Source organism: Argiope bruennichi, chromosome X1 (assembly GCF_947563725.1).
Source record: "Argiope bruennichi chromosome X1, qqArgBrue1.1, whole genome shotgun sequence".
Taxonomy (NCBI): Eukaryota; Metazoa; Arthropoda; class Arachnida; order Araneae; family Araneidae; genus Argiope; species Argiope bruennichi.
In genome coordinates this window covers 45,892,502-45,920,113 of record NC_079162.1, presented here as the reverse complement: position 1 = coordinate 45,920,113, position 27,612 = coordinate 45,892,502, and the positions used below count along the sequence as shown (strand labels likewise).

The 27,612-nt window shown below is 27.7% G+C and overlaps 2 protein-coding genes across 2 annotated transcripts in view; one reads left to right on the top strand and one right to left on the bottom strand.

Annotated features, from left to right (window-relative positions):
- The window catches only part of LOC129958076 (eukaryotic translation initiation factor 2-alpha kinase 3-like), a 63,641-nt gene extending 56,303 nt beyond the window's left edge, over positions 1–7,338 (bottom strand). The window contains exon 1 of the mRNA XM_056070246.1: positions 7,138–7,338. Within this exon, the coding sequence (XP_055926221.1) occupies positions 7,138–7,262 (125 nt within the window). The 5' untranslated portion in view covers positions 7,263–7,338. The remainder of the gene's footprint in view (positions 1–7,137) is intronic.
- A 297-nt stretch (positions 7,339–7,635) lies between these two features.
- LOC129958088 (ubiquitin domain-containing protein 2-like) lies at positions 7,636–22,206 on the top strand. The gene is made up of 3 exons (XM_056070277.1): positions 7,636–8,192; positions 18,772–19,008; positions 20,630–22,206. Exons 1-3 carry the CDS (start codon positions 8,111–8,113, stop codon positions 21,031–21,033), a joined length of 723 nt encoding a protein of 240 aa, XP_055926252.1. The 5' UTR covers positions 7,636–8,110; the 3' UTR covers positions 21,034–22,206.
- Positions 22,207–27,612: the final 5,406 nt, after the last annotated feature.

Sequence of the window (27,612 nt, the reverse complement as noted above, 5' to 3'; positions counted from 1 at the left end):
CAATTTCCTTCATAAACAACAGCAATATAGCGTAATGTTTTCAAATTTAATCTTATCTAAGGATTTTAATATTTGTTTTACCTGAACTCTGCAAATCATTTGAAAATTAATCACAAATAATTTTGGGAATGAACACATAGTATTACCATGTTCCTTCGATAACCAATGCTAGATCAAAATAACTTCTCAAGAATAATTCTTATTCAGCGAGTTCGTTGTCAGTTGAGTAGGCAAAGTCTACCTAAGTAATATTTGCAGTTGCCCTTTCAAAAAGGTGCGAGATTTAAATTTGATTTCATATTACTCCAAATTTCATTGCAAGGCCCTTTTTTCATGCATTTTGATCAAAATGTGTCACTCTTTCACTCTAAAATCTTTCTCGTGAAAGTAGAGGATGAAAAATTCTTATTTTTGCATTGGGTATCAGACTCATTTGAAAAATTAAAATTCTTATTTGGAAGTTTTCGATATTTGGATGTCAGTAATGCTATTGCTTAACAACTATACAAATAGTTTTTGGCAGACCATATTTATTTGTGATAACATCTTTAATTGTTAGTTTTATTAAAATTATTTTATTAACTTTTAAATACAAGCATTTTAACTTTAAGTTCATGTTTTTAAGTGTGAACTAATAAATATTATCAGTAGATTACCAGTCTGCATGATTTAATTGCTTTAGACACATTATTGCATTTTTTCTTCAAGTTAGCAATCTTGTTTATTTTTATAGAACTATAAATGTTAGCCTTTTTTGTACAAATGTTATAGAAATAATAAAAAACAAGCCTCAGTTTTAAATTATTTTAATAATTAACCCATTATCATTCCAATTTTATATTTTCCCAGATGACTTACAACATTACCAACTATTCATGGAATAAATCTGAAATTTTAAAATATGTACTTTTTGAAAAATTTTAGATAGAACCAAAGCTCAATTAGGAAAGCTTCTAAAGCAATTCAAAAAATTTCTGTTGATGGTTCCTGGAAAAACTTTTGATGCTTTATTCAGCTATAATTCAAAAATAAGTTGATATATATCAATGAAATTTAACATTTTTTTCCAAATCTATATGAAATATCATCAAGGCAAAATTTTATGAAAATCTGCAATGGTGAGGTAATTTGTTTTAAAATGTTAATTTGGTTAGGAATAACCCCTTTAAATTCAAGAAATGTTGTACATATATATTTAAAAAAGTGGGAAATATGGATCTAGCAGAATTTTTAGTTTTATTTAATTGCAAACTGAGATTTTGATTCTATTCCATGATAACTCCCAAAAATATCATTGCACAAACAAAACAGATTTTAATACCTTTATCAAATCTGAAAAATTGTATTTTTAATAACATCAATTTGGTAGTTCACATTTTTCTTAAATTTTAGCAATTCTTTTAAAATATACTTTTTGAACAATTTTCAGAAAATAGATTTCATTGTCACAATAAAATTCAAACCTTTTTCTTGTTTCAAATATTTAATTTAGTGATTTTTTTTCCTTCATATTTATAAAAGATATGGAAAAAGATTCAGTTTATTACTCTTTGGCAAAAAAGTTTACAAGAGAAAGCAAAAAGTGGAATTGTATTACCATAAAAATCAATGTGCAATTTGGAACAGATTATCTAAATACTTCAATCTTTAAAGGCATTTTCTGGTGCCATGGGATAATTCCAGTAAGAATATTCATGTACAAAATAAATAGAGCAGATTAAATTAAAACAAGATGGCTTTGATGTTTGCTACAATTTGACACTTAAAATTACTTTATTGAGTGAATCATGAACATCAAATTTCACAAACAAGATTCGATTGAAATTGTACAAAACCAATATACCCAGTAAATAGCAAGTCACTAAAGATGATTAATAAATAACAATGTTCAATTAATAAGGTATAATAACACTCATGGAAACCTAAAAATAATTGATATTTTTATTATACAGATTGTACTTTGAACCGGGCATTAAGCAAGAAATTGCTGTACAAAATTAAGCACTTTTAAGTACCTCAACCAAAAAACAAACAAAAAAAAAATCAAGCACTTTTGCAGATGTGAACCTGTATAATCTTTAAGTATTAGATGTTTTATGCTTAAAATTTTTTCTGCTTTATAATACATTATTAATACTTTCTGCTCTATAATAATGCATAATCTTTATTGAAATATATTTTTAAATTACTTTTAAATGAGTATTTTTTTTAATTTTACGATTAGTAAATTACCAGTTAATTAGGATAGATATACCCTTCCTGAAACTGTCCAAATTGATGCATATTCATTACTTCAAATGCGTATTTAAATTTTAAAATTTATTTCTGTATTTGTACATCATTTTCTATTGTAAAACAAATAATGCCTTTGATTTTGACAAAAACATAAAAAAAAAAAAAAACTATCATTAAAAAAAAATTAAGTCAACTTTTAAAAGGACAACAATAAAAATCTGATCAGTTTTGATGTTTCATAAAATTAACAAATTACCAGTTAATTTGTATGGATACATCCTTTCCGGCACAGTTGGAAATGAGGTACAATCATTACATCACAAAAAATTTTATATTGGATTTTTATATATATGCAAAAATAGAAAACATGATCAGGATGGAAAGTGTAAATTTCTTCCTATGCTAGCTCATCACGTTTAGCAATCAATAACATTTTATTTGCAGTTTTATAAAACTAAGAGCTAAGAGAATTCCAGGATGACTACCATCATAAGATTGGAAAAACAGCACAAAACAATAGAACAATGTTATGTTTTAACACAATTTTTTTAGATAATTTTTTTAATAGAAAAAAATGGTAGTGCTTAGAAATGGTCAGACTATAAGAAATTATCTTACTGCTTCTTACTTCTGAAGTTTAATAAGGGGCTTTTCTGAATATTTCACATCTGAAAATTTTATAAAAACTTGCTTTTTAATCGACATGCAAAAATAAACCAGTTTCTTATTTTAGCTTTAAAAAAATACAGAAAAATGTGATTATATATTTTACAAAGAAATGGAAAATATTTAACAATTCCCAGTTTTCATAAAAAATGGAAACAAATTCATGAAATTAAAAAGACACCAGCTCAGCAGTTAGAAGTAAAATGAAAATAAAAAATACCTGATGATATATTAAAAAAAAATTTTTTTTTGAGGCCAGTGAGAGATGATACATCACAATTTAACTGCAATTATCAAGTAATGAATCATGTTCAATGAACTGCTTTTTAAATTAAAGCAAAAAAAAAAAAAATCCCCCCCCCCCCTTATTTTAATCACGATATTAACAGCAGCAAAATTGTGTGGCTCAAAGATTCAATGATGTACCGACACTGTTTTGAATTTCATTGTAATAAAAATTGTAACAAATTTTGTCTAAAATTTTTTTTTTGAAATTAAAAAAAAAAAAATTAAAGAAAAAATTCTATCAAAAAATTAATATAATTAAAAAGTTTTTATTTTATTTTTTACCTATAAGATGATATAAAAATAATTTTGTGTGATAATATGCTTTGATGTTAGGGAGGACACTGGTTAAAATGTTGTGTTTATTTAATTAACCTTCTAATTAAAGCATTAAAATGTTCATTCCTAGCAGACCCATAATATCAAGAAGCAACTTTATGTGAAAATTCTTGTTCTTAATTGCAATGGTTATGCTGCAAATTGCTATGTTAAAAAGGACAAACCTTTACCCAAACCTGTATAGCAAGATTTCATTGGGAAACAAAATAAAAATTCTGCAAGAATTGCAAAAAGAGAAAAAAACATAAATCATTAAAAAATTATTTAATCTAAAATCTGGAGAATAAAAGTTTAGAAAACTTTTTTTTATGTCTTTAAAGATTTTAAATATCAAATCTAGCACTTTTTGTAAAAAACTAAAATTTACCAAACATTTCTTGGATGGTCAATGGACCTTTGTAGAATATCTCAGACACAATATTAGTTTTTTTGTTTTTTCACAGGCCTTGCATTGGCATGACTCAATTGGATTTTCAGTGTTTACTTTAGAGCATTAGCCACATTTCTACAACTAACTTCATCTTGTACACAAGATCCAGATGTGAAAGAAATTTCTGATACATGGGGCTGAATATTCTGATATGAATATTTCTCTATAATTTGGCAGCTTTACCAGACAGGATGTGGAAAGATGTCTAGCAAGAGGAAAAGTACTTTTATTTTCTCTCTACAGTAGAAAATTCCTAATGTAATAAACTGTTTTTTTATGTTAAAAAATATAGGAAAAAATGAAAAATCTTGAGAAAATGGAAAACTGCAGATCCATGTAAGATTCACATCCTTGTATTGATATAAAAATAAAATATAGTCCGAGTACAAGAATATTTTTTCATGCAAATATGTTCTACTCACAACATAAATGCAATTTCTAATACGAAAACTAAAAAATGATGCTAGTCCCCTTTTCCTGTATTCATTTCCTTTTTCAAATAAAGCTTGTAAATAGTTTTTTCTGCATAAAAATAATAAAGTTAAAAAAAATTATATTTTATATATAGTTTAAATTTGAAATCTCGTGGAAAAAGAAACTTAAACATACAATAATGAAAATTCATAATTTCTGTCTGTTATTGTCATATAAATATCAAAAAAATATTCTTTATCATTCCATATTCAGAATAAAATGAATTCTTAACATAAATTACAAAGCAATTTATTCACATTATAAGAGAATGCATTTATAAAGATTTGCTACTTTTTTCATGAGGGAGAAAAGACTTTCAATCAGACTTTGTAGATTCAGAATCTGAATTTTGTTTTGATTATGTATCATGATCACTTTCCAAAATTTCATCAATATCTCTAAAATCTGAGCTATCCTGATTTTCACTACCACTAGTAACACTTGTGAGCAGATCTCTGAATCTGCTCATGTTCACATGCTATCAGAGCCATAGCACTAAAAGAATTCAAAATGCTAGGGATCACTTTAACCCCAGGTCTTCAATAAGAAAATGAGATTTTTCATTAATTTATGTCAGTATTGTGGTGAATAGCTTATAAGCCAGTTAACAGCTATGCTGCAAGAGCAATTGCTTTTGTATTGTGGTCATGTTACTCGGCTGCAAACCACAAGGTCCCAGGTTCTATCCTCGCACATACCAATCAGCTACATTGGTGACCTCAGACAATGATCCTTCAACCTTTGTACAGCTGTTGTGGTGCCATCTACCCACAGCAAACCAAAGTTGTCAGACTCACTTGACCACTCACCCACGCACGCTCGCCATAACGCTTGGTGTAACTCAAATGGGTACAGGCCCATTAGACTCAACAGCTAATACATCACCACTCAACAGCCATATCATTCGTCTCACCTCCAACTCACTGGAGGGAGAGTCTGTAGTGAATAGATTGTAAGCCAGTTAACAGCTATGCTGCACAAGCAATTGCTTTTGTATTGTGGTCATGTTACTCGGCTGCGAACCACAAGGTCCGAGGTTCTATCCACGCTCATAACATCCGCTACAGTATAATATTCTTCTTCTAGCCCCCCCCCATAAGGTATAGGAGGTAACAGGAGTAAGCTTTCATAAATTCCTAGACTTTCTAAACAAAACAGAAAAGACAGGACCAAAAAGATAATGCTTGTTTAGATGGGTTAAATTTTTTAAAAAATTCTAACTCAATCACAAAATATTGTATTTTACAAGAATAACAGATGAATCAAAATATACATGACAAATAACATTTAAAATTAATTTCAAAATTCTCTGATCAATAACATTTTTATAATAATTAACTTCCAATTAGTAAGAAAGGAATCAGTAAGATAAATGAATGTTCAGGAAACAAAACACAATAATGGTTATTTTCGCAATATTGAAATGAGTATTTTAAAAAATGAAATTTCAACAACAAAATAAAAATTGATTTATGAAAAATATAACTCTAGTGAGTTATGATTCATGAACAAGAATCAAAAACAAAACTAATAATGAATTAAAAGCAAGACTAAACTAACAAAAGCTAACAGGGAATTAACCCTATGAGCACTGACCGTCGATATCACCACGTTCGACAGAGGTCTGACTTAGGCGCTTTTGGATGGTTAAATGAGATTAAGGGGTGAAAGGTATTTCTCGACAAGCGCTCATTTAATTCATTTAACCACCCGAAAGCACATGAGTCAGGCCCCGGTCGAATGGAGTGATATCTGGCAGTCAGGGCTCATAGTGTTAAAAACAAGACAAAAAGGGAATTCAAAAACAAAACAAAAAGGGAATTAAAAACAAATCTACAAAGGAATTAAAAACAAAACTACAAAGGAATTTAAAACAAAACTACAAAGGAATTTAAAACAAAACTACAAAGGAATTAAAAACAAAACTACAAAGGAATTAAAAACAAAACTACAAAGGAATTAAAAACAAAACTACAAAGGAATTAAAAACAAAACTACAAAGGAATTAAAAACAAAACTACAAAGGAATTAAAAAAAACTAAAAAAAGAATTAAAAAGAAAACAAAACTATAAAAGGCAATTAAAAACAAAACTAAAAAGGTAATTAAAAACAAAATTATACACAATACACATAAGCTTCGATGCACGTTTCAAGAATCGAACATATAATCCGATTTTTATTTTCATCTATATTTCTTATGAAAATAATATATTGTAATCAATTCTAATATCCTCTCTGCTATTATTTTTTATCAAAATTCATTTTCAGTCTTAGTCGTCTGTTAAAAACAGAACACGAAACAAGTAAATAATTAATTTCGGTTTTAGAACAAGCAGTTCAAAACGAACATTTTCCACAATTAAATAAAAATTGGCATATAAAAATAAATTATGTTATTTCAATTAACTAAGGAGATTTGTTTCATAAGGAGGAATAAAAAGTGGATTGCATTAAAAAATTTCTACATTGCACGACTTAAGTATCCGAAAGAATCTGTTTACTTTTATTTTGGTTTCAAACGATAATAACATGTAATCACAAATTAAATAATATTCTCATTTATTATCTCTTAAATTAATTCATGTGCAATCAAAATCATCTTTTAAAACAGAAGGCAAAGTAAATGAAACTCGGCGATGGCTATTTCCATAGCATTAAAACGTGCTAATTTTCAGAATAATGTAAAAATTGGCTTATAATCACCTACCTTTTTCCACATTCCTTCTCATTAACATCGTCAGAATGGAAAACATTGTCTTTATCGTCGCAAATAGAAAGATCACAACTCATAAAAAAAATTACAAAACAGCTGATGAGTTTAAGTCTAGACATAGCTCATGCAGTAAGCATATCACACTGACAGCGAAAGAGAGTGACAGCACACATCAAACCACATTTCAAATGTTGTGTTATGATATCGTGTGCATTGCTTAAAAACAGGAAAACGTGTTGCCATTAAAGGATACTTAAAGTAGCCATTTTTAAAGAGAGCCGCCATCGAAGCAAGAAGGGTAATAACATATAAACATAAAAACTGTTATAATTTTTTAAATTTATTTTAGTTATCATTTGCGTTTGAAAAATTTCAAGATGGTAAGATTTTTTGCAGATTTATCTAGTTTTAAAATTTTAGATAGCAACCTATATTTTCCGTCTGTTTTCAATGTCATGAAAGCATGGACCCCAAACTCTGATCAGTATGCCAATCAGTATCTGTAGTGTGGCATTAATCCATAGTGAAATTCGCTTATTCATGAAAGAATTTTTGAAAAATTAGAAAAAAGTTCTTTCTAATTTCTTCTGAAACATTAATAAGTTTCATAATCATCTCGATTGTCCTTCAGCAGCGCCATCGCCTCTCACTGTATGAATAATTTATAACAATGAAATCGCCAATGGACGGGTTTTGGTTTAGCCTTCGATCTAGCTAGCAACTCGTGTTGTTAATAAGCTCGTATGATTGTTTATTGTTGTGATGTTCATTTCGTAATGATATCAGCTCTCAAAGTTCATATTTTACGCATAAGAATTTTGTAATTTTTATTAATTTCATTATTTCTTATTTTAAACTTCGTCCGAATGAGGGGTTATCGTATACACCGATTGAAACGTGCTAAAACTGTTATACATTTTACTGAAAACTGTGGGAACGATCATATTATGCTTGTTTATCTGTGATAATGGGAGGTTGTTTTGGTACACAACAAAGCAGACCTTCCTCGGGTATAGAATCTCTGGATGGCACAAGTTTGAACCAAACAAGTAAGAAAGAAATGCTTCAATTTATTTATATTATAAGCCTTATTAAATATGGAAATTTTAAGTTTGTATCTTTGATGAAAGTAGTCGCTGTGAAAGTAAATTTTTTCCTGACGCATTTAATATAAATAAGTTCGGATAAATGTAATGCAGCAGTAATTTAAGCATGAAAACTTATTATAATTTTTTAGAAAAACTTTATTTTTTTCGGTTGAATGAAAATATATATATAATTCTGGGTAATTATTTCAATTGCTTTAAAATCATTGAAATTAAAAATGCATGAAAATTGCAGATTATAATCTAGTTTGTGCTAAAATAAATTTTGCAAATCTTTTTTTATAATGGCATACAATGTAGAATTTTATAGGTTTATATCTAGTTAGATAAGGTAATATCCCATTTCTATTTTGAAGATATAATTTAACTAATAGCATAATTAGCATTTAAATGAAGTGTAATGTGAAACAAAACATTTTTTCAAGGATTTTTTTTATGAGTTTGATGCTTTTTGTATATGTTAGTTGTATGTTATAAATGCTGTTTGTTATTAATTTGCAGTGGAGAAACTATAGATTATTATAAGATATTGAAATGTATTTGATGCAATTTTTTTCTTTTATAACTTTTCGGTACCCGTTTCGGCTTGCATGAAAGAATATTTGTTGATAAATATAAAAAAATGTTATCTGATATGAATTTTTTTATGGGAAAGTATGCTTATTCAGTTTCAAATAAAAAGAATATTAGGGTTTTCATGAAAGACAAGACTCCTCAGTTCATCAAATATAAATCCTAAATATTTTCTCTTTTAATTTCATTCCTAAGTAATTTGTATATACATTCTGAATTAGATTTTATGTTTTCCTTTCAAATTGCTTAGTGAAAAATGTAAAATTGCTTATTTGTTCCCTTCTTGTATTTAAATACTTAGCAATTTAAAAATATATGTTTAATCCAGAGGATATCAGGAAAAGATCAGCATGACATTTCAGAGATTAATAAAAGATTCAACATTTGTTCTCATTATTATTTGAATGTTTATTTCAATAAGAATTAGTTTCAGCTGATTGCAAATTTGAATAATGCTAAAAGAACAGAATTTTATGGATATATGGATTCAGAATGTATTAATATTTAAGAGGAAATTTAATTCCCATACTATTAATTTTTATGTAACTTAAAATTTTTTTATTCTTTTCTTCATAATATCATTACAGTTTTAAGTAGTCTTATTTATTAACTAGTTTTTTAATATTGTCATCAACATTTAAATAGATTATATAAACTTGTATAAGAGTTTTCGCATTATTTAAATTATTGAACTTCTCAGCAGTGGAACTATAGTTTGTTTGTTTTTTTAATTTTATTTTATTGTTGAAATAGGAAGCATCCATTGCTTATTATTAATTATCTTAAATGTGGAATTCTCTATTCTACCAAAAGGAGAGGGGCTGGGTAATTTTTTCTGTTAAAACATGACCTTTCTGTAGCATTATATTTTAATAAAATATTAGAAAAAATTTAATAAATATCTTTTAGAGTTATCTACATTATTTGATGCTTGGCAGTTAATCAAATGAATAAATTTGTTTGAACTTTATTGAAAGTTGATGCTTCAAATGTTACAGTATTTGTTTTTACAAATTTAAAATTATTAATGAGGGATAAAATTTAAAAATCAACCATTCTGTAATACAGATTAGATCAGAGAAGATTGCTAGATTAGAATAGTAATATTTTGACTGGCTATATTTATCTAATTAAAAAATTTCCCCCTTATCTTAAACCTTATATTTTTTCATGAAATATTTAAACAGTTGATATTTGTTTGACACTTCACTTTTTTTTTTTTTTTTATCAAAGAAAGTGGAAAAAATTTATATTTTGCTTTGATTTCCTGAAAGATGAATTACAAATGGGACCATTTTCTTAAAAATTACAAATTAAGCAATTCTATTAACTTTGAGAATATTAAAGCTTCAATGTTTTTACTATCTCAAATAATGTTTTGCTGATGTTAACTGTTAATACTTCTAACTTAAGAAATCATATGTTCATTGTTTAGGAAACTCAATCCTCTGACTCCTGAAAATAATCAAAATGTTAGTATATTTGCATATGCATTTTTAAAAAAAACATATGCAGCAATGAAGCAGGCACATCTACCTCCTGTACTCTTTACTATCATTTTTATTGGCAGAGAAGCCTCAAGAGAGTCATGAATTGACTGCAGCCTTTAATTTGTAATATCTGTTTATTAAATTGCGATATTGTCTCCACTTGAGTTTTCACAGGTTGCCTGTGAAAAAAACTGGAAACGAGTTGCACTTGAATGGAGAATACTAAGGAGATGTCCTTAACTGCTCATTAGAAGATGTATTCTACATGAGTAAAAATAAGCTTTTTGACAGTACAAGACTCCTATTGCAACAAAATAAATTTGAAACATTTTCCATGTAATATTAACCTTCTTTTTGAGATATAAAGTAGTTGCCAGATGTAGCACTCTTTGAAGGTTTAGGAATATCTGTTGAATACAACCATATACTCCAGTATTTTATTAGATAAAATATTTTGTGTTAATAATGCAGGCAGGTTAAGTCCTTTCACATACTTAAACGTATGTTTCTATTATAGAAACTTGTGTATCTTTTTTAGACAAAAATAAAAATAGCAACATTTGAAGGAAATAAATTTTTGAGGAATGCACAAAGTTTTGTAAGTAAATCATAGTTATGGAAATCTATACTTGTTTTCATGGAAAGAGATTAACTGGAAAGTTAATTCAAATTTATATGCATCACATGTATTAAATATACTAGATACCTTTAACTTGCAGTATCTGTTTGATAATTTTAATTATATTGCATGAGCATTGATTCTAAAATAAATTCTTTGTTGTTGTGACTTATCCTCCAGCTGTTTGACGAAGTCAGACAAGGTCCATTAGACCATGTACCTGGAGAAGGTTGAGGACCAGAAGTGGGGAGAAGTATATGGTCTCTGAAAAGTCCCAAACAGTCCAGGATGTGCTCAGCAGAGGCTTGCTGAGCATGGCATTTAGAGCAGACTGCAAAGGTCTTTCTGCCCTCTAGAAATGAGAGACTTTTAGTGTGACCACTTGCCAATCTGGTTATTATCATATGAGAGGCTCTGGGCTCTGTCACAATTGAGAATAAGCAAAGAGCCCGGTTCTTTGCCAGCATACTATTGGTGGCTAGGAAGGTTCTTCCATTCCCTTGAAAGTTCAGCATTAACTACTGATTGATGTTCTAAAAAGGTGAGGGCTGAAGAGGCAGAACTAGAGTGGCTGAAGCCCTCTTTGGCCAAGCTATCTGCATGCTCATTGCCGTAAAATGTAAACGTGCGATGGGATGCACTGAAAATGAACATCATGGGATTCTGAAATAAGCCTGAGCTTGATAAGGATGGAAATACTTATTTTATCTCCGACTGTAATCCAATTGTGGAGGTGTTGAGGGGAGCTGCGACTATCCGAAAGGATCCAGAGGTCCCCGTAATCATTTTCATGGAGAATAGCTTCAAGGCCGTGTTCAATTGCAATTAATTTGCTCTTGAAGATGAAAGAGAAATCAGGGTTTCAGAGGGAGATGAATAATTTATCCCTTGGCTTCTCAATGTAGATGCCACTACCAGCATGGTCATTCAGTCTGCTGCCGTCTGTTAAGATTTTTATGGCATTATCGGGGATCTCATTGAAGATCTCCAAAGCCAGCTGTCTAAGATGAACGGGAATCAAGTCCCTTTTGGTAACCTGGATAGTAAGGTCAAAGTGAAAGTAGATTCTGGGTGTCCTTCTGAGGGGCTCGGACAAGATTTTGGAGTGAGGCTCAACATCACCATAAAGCAAATGCATAAGTTTGGCATGACTGAAGGGACTGTTTTTCTTAAATCTTTGATTTGAATACCAATTATTTAGGTAAAGGGAGGTTTTATTGTGCTGACCATAACTAGAGAGTTTATTAAAATATTTGATAAGGTTGGCCTTTCTTCTAGTTTAGAGAGGTTGCAAATTAGCTGGAAAGTACTGAATTTCAACTTATGTCTTTTTTTATTACTTGATTATTTTGCAAGGAATCTTCTGTGTTCATTTAATAAAAGAAATATGAAATAAAGCAAATTAAATATTGCTTAGATTTCTGGAATTCTACTGCATTAGATTCAATGGGTATTATCATGTATTTCTTGGTATATATTTTAAGATGTTTAAGGTAAAATATTTAAATCAAAACATTTCTTTTTAAAAATATTCCATTTAGCTAATAAAAACGAGTAAAGTATTGAAGATTTTAAGCCCATATTTACTTTTGTTACCGTTTAACCACACCATAAAACTTTAATTTAACCTTCTTTTTTAATGAAGTTATATCATTGATGTGTGTATTATTATTAAGACACCTTATCCCTTAGAATTAAAATTTGTTATCTTACCCAAATCATGTGGAGCATTAATTTTAATGCAAAACAAATTTAACAAAAATCAACCAATAAAAGATACACTTTTATTGGTGTGCAAAAAAGCATTTTATTTTGTTTCTTATTGATTAGCCTTTATTTCAAAATTCATTAATATGGAACTTTGATATCCTATTTTTTTAAATCGAATTTGCAGCTATAGAGCACCTTGTATTTAGAATTGAAATTTAAGTTAATCTATTATTAATAATTGGGTTTTTAAAATATTAAAATTATGCAGGTATTGAGAACACGAAGGCGCATGAAATTTCAAAACTCTGTAATATTATTAATAAAATTTACCTCAACTTGTCAATCTTTTTTTTTTTATTATTATTCAGTCTTTTAATCGAGCCCAGTCACCCCAAAAAGTATGTATTCATGAGTAGAATATTTTATTTCTTTAGAAAAAGTTCATGCAATTTACAAGATTCATTAACTTAAGTAACTTACATAGCTTACACTAAATTCTCATCTTGAATATAAAATTTTCAACAAAATTGTTTTTAGTATTTGAAATTCTTGAAAAGTTCTATTTATGTCTGGTATCCTTAATTATAATATTTCTCTTGTTCAGATCAGTGCAAAGTTTAATAAATAAGAATATAATTTTTTTTAATATACTTTTTTAATCTTATTTATTAAGTATTAAATTTATACACAACTATAAATTTAGCGCTTAATTCTCCATAAACATTTGAAGCCGTGCCACAAGCAAAAGCAATTCATCTCTATCAGGTATGAATAGCTAATATTTTTCTCCTAAAGAGATCTTTAGTAATAACTTACTTTTCATTCTGCATCCCTTGTTTAAAGCAGAAACCAGCCCACCAATACTGAATTTACCTAACCAGCTTCGGCAGGTTTAGTGGTGAGCAGGTTAATACTGGGGAGCACATTTAGGTTTTGCAAAAATGAACTCTGCAAAAGATATTTAATGCTAAGCATTAGAAGAATTATTGACTAGTGCATTTTTTTACTATCAACATCTATGGGGTTTGTAGCTTAAAAAAGCTTTTTGTTATACTATTTTATTTAAAGAAATTTTAATGGTAAATTTTAAGTTTATAAAAATAATTTTCCTGCTTTACTTTTCAGCTTAAAAAAAGATGAAAAAGATAAAGAAAAATTATATATTTCGCATTTACTAGTATAAATCTGGTCTCTGGTTGTTTTTTAAAGTTGTTAATTTGAAAAATGCTCAGTAAGTGAAGGATTTAATATATATATATATATATATATATATATATATATATATATATATATATATATATATATATATATATATATATGCTTCTTTTTTTTTTTGCCAGCTATTAGAACCATAAAATTAGCATAGTATTTAATGAGCCAGCATATTAAATTATGATAATAAAAAAAAATTTACTAACTTTAACAAGAAAACAGGATTTATTTTGTACTGCTTTAAATAGCATTTTATTTTATTTTTAAATCTATATTTGATAAGTAATTTCTTTCCTATTCCAATTTTTTTCTTGTTGAAATTATTCTTTAAATATTTCTTGCAGTAAACATTCTGCTATTGTCACATTTAAAAAATATTCCTGATGAAATTTTATGTTATAAAAAACATAAATCCTAGTTAATGTTTATCTTTAAAAGAGAAAGAAAATGTGTATAACTTAAAACTCTTGAAATTTGCCAGAATTTTTCGTCATAGGAACATAATTATGATGTTTTAACTTCTGTTTGTAATAAAGATTTAAAATTATTAAAGTTCTATATTCGTGGGAAATAAAATTTCTCATACCCAACTAAACAATAGTCTATATCATGATTAGTTTGAATGCTGCTTAAATACATAAATAGTGAAATTGTATTTGACTTCGCTAATTTGATAATCGTTGTAACCTGGTATTAAAACATAGTTGGTTAAAAGAATAGCCTTACTGTTAGGAATAGATTTTTACTTTTTTTGGTCACTTTTAACTTTTTCCCACTTTAGGCATGATTTTAGATTTATCTCTTTTAGTTGTACATTCCCTCTCTGAAAGAATCCTTATGCTTAACTGTTAGTTCTTTCTTACTAATTGTTTACTCTGCCTACGAAAAGATGTTCCCTTTATATGTATATATAAAGAAAATCTAGATGAATTTTCTTTCCTTCTTGCAGTTAATTGTTGATATAAGTTTCATTGCTACATTATTATGCAAAATTAACAAATTCTATTAATTTTTTGTAAGTACTGATAAAAAGTAATTTTTAAAAATCCATTGTATTCCTATTATGTTTAGGATTTTGAAATCATTACAAGTGGCTGTAATGCTCAAATCCAAAGGAGATGAATATGCTTCGCTACCACTCTTTTATAAAAATAAAAAATATACATTTGCTTAAATTAATCATACCTGCCTAACAGAAATAGTCATTAGCATGATTTTTTTTTGTTTTAATAAAATCAGATACTTCTATAAATTGACACATTTTGACTTAATGAGTCACTGTATATTAATAACTGATGTTTTAAAAATTGTCATTTATAAAGTATAATATTGTGTAGTAATTACTGATAATATTGAAAAACTTTTATGAAAACATAATACATTTACTTATTAAGTCAAACCAAAATTCTTTTCTTAAAAAAAAACAAAAACAAAAAAAAACCTGTAGATTGATTTATTTTTTTAAAAATTTCCTGAAAATGTTTTCTAATTTATTTTTTAAATTTCTGATTGTGAAAAAAATATATTCTGCAAATAAGTATCAAAATAATGTGGTTAATCTATTTTTTTTTTTTTTCTTTTCTTTTTTTTAAATATTTTGTGTTCTGCTCTTATTTTCTTTCTAAAGTTTAGTGTAAAATATTTATATTTAAATAAGTCTTTTTGCTTTGACTATTGGTAATTTGAACATTGTATGCAGATATTGAAAGTTGCATTTTAATTTAATATTTCCATTGATATGTTATTACCTAATGTTTGATTGTTTTTATAATTCATATAATTTATGATTTTTTAACTATATATTTGTTCATTGATTACATAACAATTATAAAATAATGTTAGATGTAATTTCAATTTTTAGTGTAAAACTTAAATATTTTCATTTTTTTTGGAATTAGATTAGATCCTGTTTTTATTTAGAGGGTTATGAAAACAGCTAATGTCAAATTCTAAGGGTCTAAAATTTAAATTCTTTTGTTAAGTGGTTTTTATAGCTAAATGATTATTTTATCCTTGATTTATTTTGTTGTTGTTGTAGTTGTCTTAAATTCTATGTGATGTATTGTTATAGGTAATTTTCCAGAATAAAATTTTATTATAGAAGAATCATTTATTGCATTTAGGAATTTAAATCTCGGTTATCAGTAAATTCAGTAATTTTTGAAAGGGATTAATATTTTCGCATACGTTTTAAACCACTGATGGAAAATATTTCAGTTTGAATGATGTTGAAAGCTTTTAGATGTAATGCTTGCAGATGTTTATCAGATTCTTTTGTATGTGCAAAACTTTCTGAATTTGACCATATTTGTGGTAGGAATCTTCTATTAATGATAATAGAAGTAAATAATCTTATGTTTGGTTGCTGGGTAGATATGCAACATCATGATATATGATGATATATGCAACATCATCATATTTATAATGCTGATAAATTTACATATTCTAATATCAATTTAATTATGAAATAATTTTTTCTGTTTGAAAACTTATGAAGTTAAAACTAATAAATTGAATGATTCTAAATTTTATATTATTTTCGTTGGAAGGTAGAATCTGTGAGGAGGATAGTGCCCAAAACAAACAATATGGAAAAATAAATGTGCTAAATATTGCTTTAAAAAGGATTAGTCTTTCCTTCCATCCCTGCATGCATGACATCTGATTTTTAATCTACTTTCTAAAGTTTTGGAAGCATTTAGACAAGTGATTAATTTGATTGAATCACAAATTTTGCTCATAGAGTGTTCAGCCTTGTTTCAATTTTTTTTTTTTTTATTTTAAAGAACTTACCCAGCAGTTTTTCAGGGAACTAGAAGACTTCATAATCTGTTTTCATGTCCTAAATTAAAAATGGCAATCAGAGCTATGATTTGAAAACTTGAGCAACTAGATAATGAGCATTTAGAACAAGTATAAAGAGAGAAACAGTGTAAAAGGAGCCTGTAACATAAATTATTACTTCAGTATTTGACAAGGTAGAATCCAGCACTGGTCCAAGTAATTCATGCAATAGCTTCACAACTTAATGTCATTTTTAATACACAGGAAAATCTTATGGCATATTCTTCTGTTTCTACTAGATATGCCATTTACAAGCATCAATAGCTACAGATTAGGATATGACTATTATACTAACTTTTCTTGTTCAGATGGCAATCAGCAATGAAGGACACTGGAAAATAAAATGGGAATATGTGAATATATATTCATTTTTATCTGAATAAGTTGATTTGTGCTCATAACTGCACAATTTTAGTACCTGAAGTAACTTAGCAAATATATGCATTACTTTTAAAGTAAAAAGATCTATGTATTCTTTAAAAGTTGTGATGTTGTGTAGCGTAACACTGAGTATTTCGTTTTAGTATGATTCATTTTTTGACAATCTCCTCATAGAGACTTTATAATCTCTTCCATTACTAGAGAAAATTGAAAAACTATCAGAAAATTTTGTAAATCCTGAATGTAAAAGTATTTTTAGATTCTCTCCCCCTATTTTTTTTTAATGCAGAATTAACATAATTCACACACTTCCCATTTAATACAAAATGTTCTAAATTTGTGTTTCATTGGTGAAAGAGCTATCAGCTAGTCTCTTGAATAGTATGACTGCCTTAGTTACCAGGCATAACTCCATGTAACTATTAGATGCTAGGAAAATTAGTTAAGTATGACTGGCACTCCCAGCTGGAGTATTATTAAATAATTATTATAACTATAATGAGAGGCACAGCTAGCTAAAATTTGAATGTGGCTTTAAATTTTGTAGCCATAAAAATTGGAACAACCTATTTTGCTAGCTTTATCTAATCATTAACTTCTAATTTTTATAGAGTCCAAGCTGCAACATATGCCCCACCACTACTACCATTGGTGACTTTTTTTAGAATTCATCTTCCATTCAATAGTCTAAATATAAAATCTAATGCCAATTGCTTCCATTAGGTTTTAGCTGTACTTGCCCCCTAACAGAAAAGATTATTTTAGCTAACCTGACATGTTGTATTTGGATTTTTTAAGGTTTTATTTTAATATGATATAAAGGATTTCTTGTAAAATAGAGAAAAAGCATATGCAGCATATTTAAATTAATTTGTGAAAAAATATAACAGAATTATTTACATTGTCTTGTCTAGCTAAATATGTCCTGTAAGGTTTCTGATTGTCTTTTCCTCCCTTGAGTCATTGTTAATATGAAATTCAAAGTTTTTTTTTTTTTTTTCATTTGTTAATTTTCTACAATTTTAAGCTCCAAATTACCTTTATATCTAAACATCTACATCATCTATTTTTAAGGTGATCAAAGATTAACTTAGATGCAATTATAGTAAAATATTATTTTTAGTAAAAAAATTAATATCGTTTACTTTTTTATATATTAATAGTGGAGCAAACATTTTCACAAAGAAAAAGTATCAAATCTAGCTTTAATATATTTAATTTCTGAATATCCAGTTAGTTCCTATGTATATAGCTATCAGATGAACACCTACCATAAGAATTTCTTACTATTACTAGATTTATTTTATATAAAATGAAAACTGCTGAAGAAATACATTTGAAGAAAGAAGTCTGGAATGAATCGGTCAATTGAAAATAGAATCTAGGAACTATACAATTTATAATTACTAATTACTATTTTATGCTGTGAATATCTTATTGCTTAATATATCAAATTGAGTAATTTGAAGAAACATGGGTTATATTTGAATGAATTTGAGAATATTAAATAATGCATTTCCATTGTATTATTGCATTTATAAAAAGTACATTTATATTTGTAAATACTTCTCTACTTCATCTTAACTTCGTTTTATTTAATAATTCTTCAAATTAACATTTTCTTAATTGATATATAGGTATTTCGCAATTGGCAGTTAAATAATTATTAAGTAATATTTATTTTTCATTTTAGTTACAATAGGAAAAAACCAACCTCTGAAGCATGAAAAACCAAAATGGAAAAGTGATGTGCCTTTAACTGGGGGTCAGCTTCATAGTAAACGAGATGAATTTTGGGATACAGCTCCTGCATTTGAAGGAAGGAAGGAGATTTGGGATGCATTAAAAGCTGCAGCATATGCTGCAGAAACTAATGATTATGCCCTTGCACAAGCTATTATTGATGGTGCCAATATATCACTACCTACTGGTATGGTAAAAGTTTATACATATTTGTATACAGATATTTTTCCTCCATTAAAATATTTTAAAAATCTGAATTATTAAACATGCGAGAATTTGTGATTCAAATGTTTTTTACTTTCATGTAAGATAATTCATGATACTTTATCCAGTAGGTAAAATATTTTGTTGCTAAACCACATCTCCAAGTTTTCTATAAAATCTTTTGTGGAATACAAAAACTTGATTGTATACTTTAGAAATAATAAGTAAACAATTTACTGTTACACGAAGAAAAGGCTCAAATAATTAAATTTTTTGATATTGTAGTATTGATATCCTTTTTTTAATAACCATATAGAATGAGAAGATTCAGAAATAGTAAAGGTAATAAACATATTTCAATAGGAATTTGAAACAAACTATTATGATGTAAAAGAATTTTCTTTTTCCAAACATGCATGATTGCAAATTACCAACTGCCTAATTTGGGAACTTACATTGAAAATTATATTAAATAAATAAGATTGGTTGTTTACAAAGTTTTTTAAACTTTGTAATATTGGTTTAATTGATTTAGTTTTTAGTTGACTTTTGTTAGTTTGACTTAGCCTCAGAAGTAAAATGTAATTCTCCCATAAGTAGGGCACTAGATGTTAATGAGTTAATCGATTTTTTTTATTTCAACTTTCGTATTTAAGAAGTCAAGATGGAAAATCAAAACGAGTTGTATTGCAGTCAGATATAAAGTTGCATATTTCATATGTTTAGAAACCAGGCACTTAACGATCTTTTACAAGGTGGAAACACTTTATATTAATTTAAGATTTAAAATATCCATTAGAATTTCATTAATGCAATTCTCAATGAGTAAAACTGGATGAGTTGTATTTTGTCAAAAGCACATTTTTTTGGAAGGCATTCAGTATTGACTTTTGCTGGTCTTAGTTTGTCCATGTTAGTTTCAGTGTTTTAAAGAGGTTCAAAAAATTATTTATCAGCAGGTTTTCAACAATGTTGATATTATCTTTTTTATATATGTTACTAATTTATTATTATTATTAGCTTTTAAAGCAGAAGTTTTCATTCTAGGATGTTTTAAATGACTTTCTGCCTTCAGAAAATTGCAGGTATCTGAATTTTCCAATTGAAATTGCAAGACTTTTTTTTTTTTTTTTTTTTTCATCCTGTTAATAAAAAGCTGATGTTTTTTTTTTGGGGGGGGGGGGGCATTTGGTTATTTCAAGAAAAGGTGAATGTGTTTTAAAGTGATATGTTTTTAGTGAATAATATGATTCTTACTGATAAAAAATATAGATTTCTAAGTAATTGAAATATGAATAATTTCCACCATTGACTACTTTAGTTATTTTGTGTATTTGATTTTCTTTTTAAATTTTAAAAATCTGCTTCCATTTTAAAGTGACAAAATATTTTATACCATTTTTATCGGCAAGATTCATTTTCTTATATTTGTCGATTGTTGCATCAGAAATGTCATTCTGTTTGTGTTTTACAAAAATTTCATTCCAAAAATCTTTCAATTTGTGTTACTGTTTACATGCATGTGTAGAGTAACCTTTCTTGCTTTATTAATTTTTATTGCATTGACGACCGAAATATAATGAAATTCATTTTTTTCCCCCTAGGTACTTTAATGGACTGTTATGATGAATTAGGTAATCGGTATCAATTGCCAGTATACTGCTTAAGTGTTCCAATTAATTTAGTGGAAGAAACAAATGAATCTGAATCTCCTGCTGCCGAAAGTGAGCCTTGGAGTGAAGGGGGAGAAGAAATCACTGTAAAATTTCGACTTTCAACATGTGGGAAAGACACAAAATTGGCCATTCGAACTGGTGAAACTGTATTAACTAGCAAAAAACGCTTGCAGGCTGTTGAAGGTATTGATCCTTCGAGGCAGCGTTGGTATTTTGGTGGTCGCCTTTTGCATGACAAAATGAAAATAGAGGAGGCTAAATTACAAACTGGATTTGTTGTTCAAGTTGTTGTGACTTCATTAAATCCTTCTGCAGAAAACCAAAATTATTAAAAAAAATTTTAAGCAGTTACAGATAAATAATTGTATACAGTTGTAAATGGTTGTACATTCATTTGCACTCTTTAAGAGATAGGAAAATCGTTTTAGCCCAGCTTTCTTTGTCTGCTTTAATAAACATTTTCATTCAATCCGTACCAGCCAAAGTTTTAAAATTTGCTCTTATGCCATCTTACCCGATATTTGATATAAATTTTTATTCATAAAACAGGTTGAATTATTGAATATCAAAATAGTCAAATCTCTTGTTGAAAGAGTGCCTATAATGATCATATTCCTATTTTATTGAGATTGTTAATGTTTGTCACATTTTGAGCATGGGTTCAGAAATGCTTTTTCTTTTTATCTTTGATGTTTTACTTCCCTGTATATAGCACCTTTTTGTTGTGATGTTTTTCAGATTAGTTTTTTTTTTTTTTTTGTATCTTATGCTCTGCAGTGATCATTTATGAAAAGCAAATAAAGTTATATTTTTTAACTTTAAATTATGAATTTTATATATGTATTTAATAATTTTCCTCGTCTGTTTAAATTTGTGTTTGTTTTGTTTTAATTTATTGTGTGACTTTAAAATTAGTGCATACACAAATTTCACTTTAGGAATCAGTGCTGTTATTTTACCTAAAGTTATATGTAGGCCAAAAGACAGAATTTGTGTCATGTAGAATATAAATTTCTGCATAACTAGCAGCTTTTAATTCAAGTAACAAGTCTGTGATGGTAGGAATCTCAACCCTACAAATTACCATTGAAAAACACAATGTACAGGTTTTTTTTTTCTTTCTCTCTCTCTCTCTCGCTCTCTCTTTTTATTGTACCAAGAAACCAAAGCAATAACCATATGTTTACCATGTTAATTGTAAAATTTATTACATATAATATATGGTTATAAAATATAAATGAGTTAAAAAGATTTTTAGAGTTAGAATGAAGCCCAATATCTATACAAAATAAGTACTATTGCTGTGCAACAAAGTATCGTTATAAAACTGCTCAGTAAGGTGTTATATGGCTTGTGTTTTTAATGGAAATTCGTTTGCAGTTTTATTATCTATATTTCCGTTTGTTTTTATCTTTCTTGCCTGCAAAGATATATGTATAGTCCTTTTTTTGCTAGCTCAGTTTGTTTATAAATATAATAAAAATGCCCTTTTATTTTTCCTTTTTGTTGGATAGTGCTTTGTTTGATTTCTTTGAATATTTTGTTTTATAATTTACCATTAATTTTCTGTTATACAAATCACGTATGAGCTTACTCTTATCATGCAGTTCAAAGTTTTTGTTTTATTAACTGATATTAGCATAATTCATTCACTATATGTATCTAAATTTTTATCAGGGCAAATGAAGTTAGGTAAAATTGCTCCATGGTTATCTTTATAACTTGCTGTTATATTTTTAATCTGTTTCAGATAATTTAGCTTCTGAAAAATTGTTGAGCCATGTGTTTGCAAATCACCGTATCAAAAAATGTATTGAAAATAATATGTTGATGTTTCTTTGGGGGAAAAATAAATTGGGATGTTAAACTATAGTAAAAGTCTTTCATATATCTATTCATTGTTTCACATTTTTTCAAATTTCAGCTTGGTGAATGTGGAGAAAATAATTTACCCTGTTACGTATCAATTGCTGTATTTTAAAATTTATTTTGTCATATAAAAGTCATTTGTTGAGTATGAAATGAAGTGTTTGGGGTTTTTTTCAGATTTAAGATTATTAAACAAAATTACATGTTAAAATTTTGCAAATGAATCATCTATTCATAATATTCAGCTTTTTGTGAAGGTTTTTATATTTTATAATAAAACTTGGAAAATGTGAATTGTGGGTGCCTTTAACTTAGTACAAGATATTTTTAAAAAAAATTTGTTTTGAAGTAAAAAAGAAACAAGAAAGCATTTTTAGGTTTTGTGACAAATTTTTGGGCATTTGAGTTACCAAATGCCTATTTAGACTTTCAACCTTCAGATGGTTAAAAATAAATTTACAAAAGCGCATGTGCAATTTCGATTTGCTTATCTTTACTCGTAATAATGATGTGCATGTTAGTGCTCTACAGTCTAGAACATTTGGCCTACATCTATCAAACTTGACGCATATATAGTACTTTGGAGGGTGGGAATGGACACTTTGGAGTGATTTTTAATTTAAAAACATTTACCAAAATTTTGGCGTTTTTCCGCTATAATTTCCAAAAATATTAAATACAAAAATGATTTTCACATTATCATAAAATGCGAAACTTATCTTTTCAATTATGCCAATTTTTTGCCTTATAAAGTTTTTTTTTTGTCTATATTTAATCAATTTTTAAAAATATTAAGCATATTTTACAACATGAATACAGACATGTGAAAGAATTTTGAACGAATATTAAATGTATCACTAACGATAATGCTAAAACATAAGAAATCATTAATTATCTTAACAAAATAATCTAAATTCCACTGAAATACAATAAAAATTTTCGAAATTTCTCATTCAAAGTATATATCTTTACTTTTAATTAAGATGATTGGGTGTCCAGGCTAGACTGTTTGACTTAGAGCTTAAAAACTTGGCTTTAGAGACTGGAAATGGACACATCAAAACGATTCTTTTTTTAAAACATTTTATGAAAATTTTAGCAAAATTTTGGCTCTCTCCCGCAATAACTTCCGAATATATTACAGTACAAAAATGATTTTAACATCTTAAAATTAAAAAATTATTATCTCTTCAATAAAATTTTTTTTCTGTTTTTTGCCCTATAAATTGTTCTCTGTCTTTAATAATTTTAAAAAAATATTTTAAGCATATTTTCCTACAAGAATGAAAACACATAAGAATTCTGAAGGAATAGCAAGTGTATCATGAATAACAATACAAAAGCATGATAAATTTTCAGAACACCAAAGTTATTGATAAAAGTCACTATTCAAGTTACAGATGCTTTTTCGTTTTTGTTTCGCAATCCGAATGCATAGCAGAATCATCATTTTGGCATAAGGCTTCTAAAAATAAGATTAATTATTTATCTAACAAACTTAGAATCTTAAAAATATTTTTTTGAAGAAGCTATTAACACCAGGTTACATACAAGATTTAACTGAAAATTTTAGTGATCATCATTCTCACTGCACCTGCTGGTTGCCAAAAGTGCCTTATATATATATAAAAAAAAAATAACTAAACCATGTATAATATTAATTTTGATGGATACTTATTCTGAAAATACTGAGTGATTCAGAAACCTACAGAAATTATATTTAAAAGATTTAAACAAAATGTTATGCAAAAGTATAATGATATTTTTAGATTTGTTGTGTGTGTTTTAATTGTTATTCACTTTTTATTCGCATATTTGTTTCGATTTATTTCTTTAAAGTAGGAAATTATTTTTAGTATTGATAAAATTTATTTGAAAATAATGAATGTAAAAAAGCTCTCAGGTTTATATAGCCATTAATTGATATGTAAAATTACGCTATTTACACAACAGACTTATTTTTCATGAATAATGGACACATTTATTGCTAAGTGATCTTTTACAATACATATTGAAGCTTTTTCTTTAAGAAATAAAGTTTTCTCTTTTTAGATGCAATAAGTTACAAATTAACAAACCTTGTAATCTTATATATGGTACTTTGTAATTTTGAAAAATAGCATGAAGCAGATTTTTGAAATAACTGCTCAAATAATATCAGAATATATTATTTTACTCACTGATAGCTTTTTACTTTTCTTTAAAGATAAAGTGTGATCTATTGAAGTCTTTATAAAGTTGTAAATTTATAAAAATATGTGGTTTGTAAATTTAAAAATTTCTCTTATTTAATGAATTATGCAAGAATTTTTATAAAATATGTCTACTTTTGCCGCACATTTCAGCATCGGTTCAAGTTTTGACAACGTTTTCCAATTGAGATGAATATCATACACCAGATATAGAAATATCCCACAAAAAGATAGTTTTGCTCCCTACAATCTGCTATGTCTTTTACTCTTTTCCATTGACGGGGAAAAGTGATTTCCACATAGTACTTTGTCTCTTGGCATAAATGCATTGATCCTCAAATGTGGTAGTTGCATATATATTTCTCGATATATTTTCCCACTAGATTGTTTCGGCCAAAGTTTTAACCCTTTACTGGGGAGGGGAAATTTTAGGACTTAACTGGGGAGGTGTGGTCTACGAGACCGTATTTCATTTACACTCAAATTAAATTTAATGAATGTATTAGTATGAAAAACTGCCAATATTTTTCTTGATATATAGATATGTTTCAGAAATTTTTCAAAAAATATTATCATTGAAAAAAATAAATGTGTTGGAACATACATTTTCTTCTCAAATTGCATGTTACAATAAATAATATTCTTGAAAAAACATTTTACTTTTTAAATCATATTTATTTTTACAATATATGAAGGTATATAGAAGACAATATAATGTAAAATTCAACGATTATATGAAAAATAAAAAAAAATGACAATGGGTAAAATTGGCCTTTTTTTTTTTTTTTTTTTTTTCCCGGCCTGTGTGACATTCATAGCACGGTTTTCTAGGGCATTTTAAACATAGGTTAAGAACTAGTATAAAAATCAACTTATAAATTCTGTATATATATCTCTTGGTATATTAATATATTTTATAAATTTTTCAAAATACATTATCACCAGAAAAATTAACCCTTCAACCGGCTGGAACGTAGAAAGTCGCTCCAACGTGTCTCTTGAATACCGGCTGGAACGTAGGAAGTTGCTTTCCGAAAACTGTTTTGAACCCGGCTGGAACGTAGGAAGTTGCTTTCCGCAAACTGCTATTAACCCGGCTCCAACGTAGAAAGTCGTCAATGCTTTCCCCCTTAAATGCAATAAACGGGGTGGGTCATCTGCTTGTTAAGGTCATTTTGTGGTTTTCGCTGACAGTTAGAATTTGGGTGGTCCCTCCAATTAGGGGAACGAACTCCCGAAAAGGGGAAATAACGCTTTTCGTAAGAATTCGCGATTGCAGGATCGATTGGTGATATGAGCTGTATACTTCATTTCTGATTTGGATATTTCATTATTTCGCCACAAATTTAATATCCAAATGAAAACTATTATACTTATTAAAGGTAGGGAATCCCTCATATTTACATGTCATAATCATGTATAACAGTTAATGATTGTGATTAGTTCGCAAAAAAGTACGTTTGAACTTTTAATAATACTTTTATTAAAATGCTGTAAAATATAAAAAAACAAATCCTTATATAAAATTTTTAAATTTATTTTCATCCCAATTATTAAGCGAGACAAATATTTATTTATAAATGTAATTTTAACTATTGTTTAAGCTTTGTATATAGATTTTGGCCAAGCATTTAATACGTAATGAAAGGCAAATTTGAAAATTTTTGGATCTAATTATTTATTTTTTACTGTTTAGAATGAGTTTTTAGTAAAAGCGTTTTTAATTTTTTTTATAGACGTTTTTATTTAAAGTATCTTGATAAATGTAGTTACTATTATTCTCTTATACTGCTTAATATTATTTTTTATTTCACTATTTAAATACAAGCGTTGTTCACTGGTTTTTGCAAATCATATTTGTCTTTCGTTTTTTTTTTGGGGGGGGGGGAGAGGGCTCAGGTTATAAAAAAAACCGCTTTTTTTATAAATATAAAAAATATTTTTTTAGAAATTATATCTTTAAAATATATAATTATATTATAAATATATATTTAAAATCTCTATAAAAAAATCAAAGCACATTCAAATGGGAGGAAGAGTTGTGTCTTGTGACGGGCTGCGAAAAGCGTAAATGAAAAAAATTACTTGGTAATAATAAGGACTATTAAAAAAAGTTTGGCATATGAAAGAAAGAAAATATATTTAATAAATGGAAAACATTTATTTATATTCTTCAAAATTGGATGATGTGTATGATATTGCTTTGAAGAATAGAATTAATGAATGTATCTGTGCAATTATAATTATTGCTTTGCAATAAAACAGCATTAACTATTTAATGAAATTAAATAAATGCATTAAAGGCTGATACGATTTCTAACTGTTTGAACGTATCACAAGGCTGTGGATTCAGAACTTTTTTTATCTATGGATCTCGGTTCCTTTCAATTGCTAGTATTCGGTAAGAAAATCCATGTGTTTCTCTATGTGAAAGTAGTTTTTCGGCTTGTTCGCATTGTTAAAAGAAGTTTTACGATCAAATCAAGCAGTAAAATGTCGGTAGGTTTAGTGCTTAAAGTTGCCCAAGTTACATTACAAAGAGAAGTGTTACATCTGGTGAACAACAGCCTATTCAAGGAAAATTAGTGTCTCAAAATGGGTTATATAGAACATGCGCCAGGCAGATTGTACAATAGAAGTACTTTTAATACGAATCTTGCATTGAAAGGGAGGATATTTTCCCTTGCTAGGCATTCAGCAAGACAAGAATTAATTCTTGAAAGAGGTTTTGAGTAGTTCTTTTAATCTTTACCATTCTTGAAATTTATGAGTCTTGGATTCAAAAGATTAATTCATCACTCCTGAAAGCGGTGTTCTTTTTATTAAGTTAACGTGGGTATTATGGCAATA

Bases quoted from the DNA above. Each gene is read 5' to 3' on its own strand.
- LOC129958088 (XM_056070277.1), top strand. From the start codon at position 8,111: ATGGGAGGTTGTTTTGGTACACAACAAAGCAGACCTTCCTCGGGTATA. The intron at 8,193-18,771 runs GTAAGAAAGAAA...TTTTCATTTTAG, and splicing joins CACAAGTTTGAACCAAACAA to TTACAATAGGAAAAAACCAA. The intron at 19,009-20,629 runs GTATGGTAAAAG...TTTTCCCCCTAG, and splicing joins CAATATATCACTACCTACTG to GTACTTTAATGGACTGTTAT.